This window comes from Coffea arabica, chromosome 1c, assembly GCF_036785885.1.
Source record: "Coffea arabica cultivar ET-39 chromosome 1c, Coffea Arabica ET-39 HiFi, whole genome shotgun sequence".
In the NCBI taxonomy this organism is placed as follows: Eukaryota; Viridiplantae; Streptophyta; class Magnoliopsida; order Gentianales; family Rubiaceae; genus Coffea; species Coffea arabica.
The window spans coordinates 8,676,744-8,684,855 of NC_092310.1; the positions used below are offsets into that span (position 1 = coordinate 8,676,744).

Consider the following 8,112-nt stretch of genomic DNA (forward strand, 5'->3'; position numbering starts at 1 on the left):
CCTTCTTTTGCTGTTTAATTTTTACCCTTGATGGTCAGCTTCAATTTTTGTTTTAATTCTACAATGAAGTTGCATGTTTAGTCAATGATTGATAGTAGAAATCCTGGCATTTGATGAACATATTTGCATGATAAAATGGAAAGGAATTCACGGCAGAAATGTTGCAGGAAAAGAACACTTCTACTACGTAGTTGCATGAAGTTTGCATGCAAATCTTCATAGAAATTTGCACTTTGGCCCCCCAAGTCCCTTTTCATTTCACTATGACCCAATCCATTGAATAATCTCCTCAATTTGGTCCTTGGCAGCCTTAATTTTGCAATTTTTATTGTTTGTTTGCTTCAAATAATTACCATGCTTTGTTTAAATTGCACTTCATGCATGAATTTAAGAGCTTTATGACCATGTAAGCCCGTGTTTGCATGTTTTCTTTAATTTTCACAAATAAATTGGTACCTTGACCATTTCTTTTATTTTGCAGGATAAATAAGCTATTTTTCTTTCATTTGGGCACCATTCCAAGGGAGGTATAACTTCTTTTATCTTTTTTATCTCTCCTATGTGATCCAACGTGCTACGTGAAAATTGCATGTCTACTTGCTTCCCTTGCCTTTCCTTAGTTCCTTTCATTTATTTCATTTTTACTTTTACTTTCATTAAGTTATTTTTTATGGGGTATGTGTACACCTCTTGGCTTGTAATAGATAGGGTTTGGAGAGCACTTGATGAAGACCTATTGAAGACGTGTGCCTAGCTAGCAAATGTAATAGGTTCATTAGCTTGATTGCTTGCTTTTGTTGCTATGTGTTAATTTGCTTTATTAGGCTATTGCATCTAGTCGAGCATGCTACGTGTTATGTGCTATGTGTTTATGAGTGTTTGGCATGTCTACTTGCTTTCCATAGCTATGAATGAATGTGATGGATGAATGTACGTTTCCACTAGTCCAACGCTAGTCGGAATTCATAGAAAGGGCTAGTCCAATGCTAGACCCAATAGGCCATCCCCCTTTCATTAGTGCATACTTGCATGTTCACTACATTTCATGCATTTTTCTTAGTTTTATCATTTGGCATGCTCCTCCAATCCTTTTCCCCTCATTTTAGGATTTTTGCACCTCATGCTAGTTATAGGGTACATTTGCTTGAAGAGTCCCCTTTCGATAAGGGAAACGAGCGAGTGTGGCTACAAAATAGCCTTAGCACGCTATTCTTGATTGCAATTTCTCTTTTGCACTTCATATTCTCTTTAAACCACTTCAAATCATCATCAATCATCCAATTATCTTCTCAATACACTCCATTTGATGATCGAATCATTAAACCTACAAAAACATGGAGTTTTTACCCTTAAAATCCATAGAAATGCAATTTTTCCCACTTAAACCACAAAATATATATTTTCACTAGAATCCTAGTTAATTAGCTATAAAATTAGTTAAAACGTTCCAAAACACACTAAAAAATACGTAAAATATCTACTTGTCTGTTAGGGGTAAGTGTATTTAGATTTCCGCCGCGTAGTATATTCACATATACATAGTAAGTTTAACATGTGGTATTAGAGCTAACCTCTAACCATGTTGTTCAGCTAATAATTTCGTGGTTTATTGGCAATCTAATAAAAGTTTTAGAGAGTCGTATCAAGTTTGAACGAATCAAATTTAATTTGCCATGGGATCTATGGTCCATTTTCTCAATAATTGAGATTTATTGACTAATCCTATATATATGTATCATTCATATGATATTTTATTTGGTTATGCAATTCATCCAGATTTCCTCCAATAATCTGGTATGACTGTAAGTAATTTGAATGTTTCTTGGACTTACATATTTGTGATTGTAAGGTTATATGTATTAATTGTTGTTATCAATACAATATAATAATTTGAGAAACATATAAAGAGTTGTTATATGCAACAATCAAAAGATTAATATCATATTAATCTATACAAGATAATTGGTTGACTTTATGTGAATGGATCTAGAGGTTTATTGAATCTCTGCTACCTTATTATAAGATAAATATCTAAAGGCATGATTTCAATATGAGTTGGCCTTCATGTACCTGTTTTCATATTATAATGTCAACATTAGTATGATTGATTACATTTAAATTTCAGAGAATTTCCTCTATAAAGTGTGTCTTGCATCTCAATTATTTGATGCATGAAGTATTTTAATCACATAAAGGTTGGTGGTTGAAAATGAATATTAAAAAAAGAAATTATGAAATTCTTTTGTCAAAATACAGACTTTTTGACTATTTTGATATCTTTATAAAGTCTAGCACACTTTATGTTTGAGAGTAACAAAAGCATCTCAAACATTGGTGTACTACAATTTTGATCACATATAGTTAAGTGATTAAAATCAAGGATTTCTAGTGAACAAGTTGGCTACTCATTTTCTATGAATTTTCATTAGAAGTTTTCTTGCATTGTATATTTGGGAGTAGTAGCTTTGAAAATAGTGAAGTTATTTCTAAAGGTTTCAGTACCATCCTTTAAATTGAGCAATATATTGCACTTGACCACAATAATTATATTGGCAGCAAGTATGTTTATCACTGGGGAAACTCCTTAAATTTTGGCATAAGAGATTCAGATATATCTCTATAAGGAAATAAAGAGTTGATAAATCATAAATCTTTAAAAATTTTAGATTTATTGACTATAAAATTTTAGGTAGACTGCATAAGTAAAACAGACTATTCAACCATTATGGATGCCATAAGAGTTTCATTATAACACTAAAATATTGTGAATTATTTTCTATCCTTTTTGATTGGTGAGAGATATTTATCTCATTATTAGATAACCATTCATCAGATATAAATTTCCTTTCTTATTTGATAAAGGATCAATATTTGATACCTTTGTAAGTGTTCAAACGAGAAAGGAAATTTGAAATTTGAGGGATAGAAAATAAAATGAAGGCACACAAAATTAGGGGACTATCCTATATGTGCTCATTTTATAATTTCCTTAATTACGAAGCATTGCTAATGAGTAAAAGCAATGCTTGATTAGTTACATCCAAAAGATGTACCTTAAGGAAATAATGAGATAGTTGTGGATAGAGCATTTTGACAATCTTTATATCTTGTGAGTAATGCCTTGAAATTGAAATATATACTTAAACAATTTCCTCCAATGTTGTTTAAACACCACTTTGATAATGGTATGGATGGAAATCAAGTTTAAAATATTATGTTCAATTTTGTGAGGGTAATTAACCTACACATAAAGAAGTTGTACAAAGGAAACAAGGCTATCTTACTTCAAGAAATTTAGATTCCTTTACACTTCAAGAATTATTAGAACTGGAGATATAAATTTCTTAAGAACATGAAGTAAGGGGGAGCGTTTTGACTTTAGAATGGAGTTTTGAAATCATAAGGATTCATATTTGACTCCTTTGCATATGGAAAATTGATAGCTTTTGTCAAAATAATTATTTAATTATTTTAGATAAGCAATCAATTGAAAAACTTCTTATGAAATAAACACAAAAAGATAAATCCACTTTCAACCTGTGGTTGACTTATCTTTGAAATAGTGGGAGGCAAAATGTTCTCTATAGAGAATTGAAGTTCTCTGGTTACTATGTTGCATATCTACAAGAGTTTAAGGATGAATTGGCTAATGTTTTCATAAGGTACAAATGGAGAAATCTCTATTTTCAGGAATAATGTCACAAATTACCACAAAATCTCTACCAAATTTTGAGAGATTTTATTTAGGGTAATTATGACACTAGTAACTCACTATTAGAGATACATTAGATAAATATGAAAACAAATGTCCTTAACGTGACTCTTGATAATTAGCTGTACACATGTGTCACCACAATACATTTGTAGAGAATGCAATTTAAATTGTTTCTTCCCAATAGTATATTAATTTATTCTTCATTTGATCTTAGAAGAATTTTTTCTAGTAAATTAATATACATTAAGGTTAGTGGGAGTAATACTATGAGAGTTTTTCTCGATCATGATATTTGTGAAACCCTTCTATCATTGATATTCACAAAATAGAATGTAAAAGGTAGTTAATCTATCTTAAAACCTTCATACAAGAGTTTAATTTCTAGACTCAAAAGCAAGCAAAGAATTTCATAATTTCTTTATAAGTCATATTTCCAACATCAAGGAAATAATAAGTTATAGGATCCATTATTTCCTGATTGTTAGATCACTAAATCGAGCTCAAAGCCTAACAATCGGTTTGGGCTCGACTCATTTACTAACCTGTATTAGTACCAAACTTATATAATATACATGCAATTCGATACTTAAATTCAACTGATTATGAAACATGTATCACTTAATAGAGTTACCAAAAATAATATTTTAGTATTTGAATTTCTTAGTGTTCAGATTTTAGATTTTATTTTTCTGTTTTACCTAACACCCTTTTGTCTTCTTCGAGTGTTCGGCGGATGAGTTCCAGAAGGAATCTAGAAATTTCGTGCGATAAATGATGCGTGAAAACTGAGCAATGTTTGGTAAGATTTTCCTGTCAATTCAGGTCACAACTCTTTTGGGGGTGCCCATCTTTAAGGTTTACCAATGGTATTAGTATTTGTTTCTGATCCATAGTTAGTTTCATTAACGTTGATGTATTTGACCACCATTGCCGGCTCCATTCATTTATAAGTAGAACCTAGTACTGCAGTCTCTTCTTCTCTCGCCTCCCCATATTTGTTTTCAAGAAACAAAACCAACCAAATCTGTGCAAATGGATTCTATTTTTGGGAGAAGAGCACTAATTTGATAAAGAAACTTAATAATTGGTTTGTTTGGATTGTATTTATTTGTTTGTATCATCAATACATTTTTCGACTACCCTTTTATGTTACATATATCAAATCAAAAAAGGTGTTTCAGTATTTTTTTTCAAAAAATATCTCAAATAATCTATTATCCAAACATAGACAAATGTTTCATGTAAATTCTTCACCCGAGACGGAGGTATGGAAACAAAAAATGAATATTTTGGAGGGTAATTCTTAGCTGTCATTTTATTTGTTCCTATTGTTGTGAAGCTTTTAAGATGGAGTTTTTTTTTTTTTTTTGATGATAAGTAAGAGGTTTTGAACTTTGAACCACATACTTACAATCCCTCCTAAGTTATAACCAATCAAACAGCCCCCTCCCCCCCCCCCCCCCCCCCTCCCCCCGCCAAAAGATGGATGCTTTTCTTTTTTCTTTTAAGTGTAAGTGGGAGATTTCGAAGTCGGAACTTCTATTTACACTCCTTGCTTCTATACCATCTAATCTATCCCTCCTCCTCTAAGATGAAGTTTTAAGTGTTCATAAATTGAAAATATGTACAAATAAAGGCATAATAATTATTATTAATTTATAGTGCCCTTTATCTTGTTATTTTAGCTAACTTTGTCATTTATTGGAATTAAATAAGATAAACTTAGAGTTTGGAGTACAAGTGTCTAAAAATGGATTTTAAAGTGTAACGTGTCTAAAATCGAAATTTTAGGATGCAAAGCAAGAAACAAGTACAAGTTTGGAGATTCATCAAAGTAAAGTTAGTCTTATTTTCATTGGTCACTCAGATAATGTACCTAACCTTTATCATGGATCAAATACAACTCGACTTAATAGATTCCTTTTGCTTGAGTGAGGGAAGTGAAAGGTCTCCAGTACCTTCCAAACCAACCTCGAACTGCTTAAATAGCGTTCCTCAGCATGCCATCGTCCCCAGACTTCATTCTTTTCCTGATCCTCCACATCAGTTTCAAAAACTCTCCATAGCCCTTCAGTTTTAGATATCTCAGAATATTCAAGAATGGCAGAAAAAAGCAAGATTTTGATCATTGGTGGAACAGGATACATTGGCAAGTTTATAGTTGCGGCCAGCACTAAGGCTGGTCATCCAACCTTTGTACTGGTTAGAGAATCTACTGTTTCTGATCCTGTTAAGGGAAAACTTGTTGAAGGCTTCAAGAACTCTGGGGCGACTCTTGTTCATGTAAGCAGCGTTAATTTTTCAATTAATTTGACAGTGTTGTCAATTGGGATTCCTTTTTTTCCCTTTTAGCTGGTGATGCTTGTTTTTGATCTCGATATTGGAATTCTTCCTTGGAGCAGGGTGACTTGTATGATCATGAAAGTTTAGTGAAGGCCATAAAACAGGTGGATGTGGTCATATCAACTGTTGGTAACGGACAATTGAATGATCAGAGGAAGATCATTGATGCAATTAAAGAAGCTGGAAATGTCAAGGTGTGTTGTTTATGTGGTCTTGTTACTACTGATTCTCACTGGGGAATGTATTTGAATACGTTTGTTGTTTTTCTTACGTTGCAGATCTGTAGCTCTGCAATTTAGATAATTATAGGTTTTCAATTGTCGAAATATAGTAAATTTTGATAATGCACACGAAATTCATGTATATAAGGGTTGTATGTGTCGTTCGTAGAGCTTGATGATACATTTTCAGAGTGGAGAAGCAACTAAGATTAATTGGCCAATTTGCTTAATTGAAATTTCAGTCGATTTTAAGCCTATCTATTGGGCAGAGTTAATTGAGGTTCTTTTAGCCATCGTGAAAAACCACAGTGATTTGACAATCTGTGAATTTGAGGAAAAGATTGCAGATTGGAATGAAATAGAGTATAATTTGTGTCAGTTTTTATCTACTATCGTTCCCAAATTCTGACACATAATATGGTGAAATTCTCAGAAATTCTACCCTTCAGAGTTTGGAGTTGATGTGGATCGCCAAAATGCAGTTGAGCCTGCCAAGTCTGCATTTGCAGGAAAGTCTCAGATTCGTAGAGCTACTGAGGCAGCAGGGATCCCTTACACCTATATCTCGTCTAACGCTTTTGCTGGATATTTTCTTCCAACCTTGTTACAGCCAGGAGCCACTGCACCACCACGAGATAAAGTTGTCGTCTTGGGAGACGGAAATGCTAAAGGTATGGCATATAATATCACTTGGATATATTATTCTTTTTCACCCACTTCACCTGATCATTTTCTTATCCTCTGCTGAACTTATCCTGTAAGAACGTGAATATTGTACTGGTGCTTAAAAATTTTTTTTTTTTAAATGTTTCAATTGTAGCTGTTTTTAATGAAGAACATGACATTGGTACTTTCACCATCAAAACTGTTGATGATCCAAGAGCATTGAACAAAGTTGTCTACATTAGGCCTCCTAAGAATAGTGTATCATTTAATGAGTTAGTGGCAGTATGGGAGAAGAAGATTGGTAAAACTCTGGAGAAAGAATATATTCCTGAGGAACAACTCCTGAAGAACATCCAAGGTGACAAGAAGTTTGATTTCAATTTCCTTAATTCTTTATTGTATGAATTATTAGTGTATGAATGGACCATTTCTTCGCAGAGGCTCCAATTCCGCTCAATGTTATATTATCAATTAACCATGCAATTCTGGTAAACGGTGATACTACCAACTTTGCAATTGAGCCATCTTTCGGTGTAGAGGCTTCAGAGCTTTATCCTGATGTCAAGTACACCACTGTCGAGGAGTACCTTGATCGATTCGTCTAAGAAGTTCATTAGTCTTCTGATTGATATGGTCATGGCCTGGAATAATTGGCTGATAAACTTGGTCGAAGACTTTGTGTTGAATGTCTTGTAATGACCTTTGTTAAATTCTTCTGCAACATTTGATTTTACTAAATGTATTATCACCAGTTTAAAAAATAGTTTCTGCCCTTTGTGGGAATGAGGTTGTAACAAAACGAGTTGTTTTCCTTTTTCTGCAATGCTTGTACCACATCTCCTTGCAACTCATTTTATAAGCATGTCAATCTTGTGAATTGCTGCTAATAACTTTCTGACTTTTGTGAAATACAACTCTAGTGCGACAATATGCAATCATATCTGTGCCATTGCCGTTGTGGTTTACTTTGTTGATGAACAAGCAACTTGACGTTTGTTGAGTTGTGGCTTGGGAAGGATTCTAAAATCCTTCCTGCTGTCAAATCGAGGGATAGAATCCTTTGTCCGGTAATAGGAGGATAAGAAGGGTGTGAGGAGGAGCGGGAGGGTGAAAAAAAATATATTTGTTGAGACGGTTGTTTGGTAATGGGGTGAGAAGTGTGTGGGA

The 8,112-nt window shown here is 33.3% G+C and overlaps 1 protein-coding gene across 1 annotated transcript; it reads left to right on the top strand.

The window, feature by feature from the left end:
* Positions 1 to 5,679: 5,679 nt before the first annotated feature.
* On the top strand, positions 5,680 to 7,822 carry LOC113713509 (eugenol synthase 1-like). Its single transcript, XM_027237282.2, has 5 exons — positions 5,680 to 5,998; positions 6,118 to 6,252; positions 6,713 to 6,950; positions 7,100 to 7,303; positions 7,384 to 7,822. Exons 1-5 carry the CDS (start codon positions 5,816 to 5,818, stop codon positions 7,548 to 7,550), a joined length of 927 nt encoding a protein of 308 aa, XP_027093083.2. The 5' UTR covers positions 5,680 to 5,815; the 3' UTR covers positions 7,551 to 7,822.
* The last annotated feature ends 290 nt before the right edge of the window (positions 7,823 to 8,112 follow it).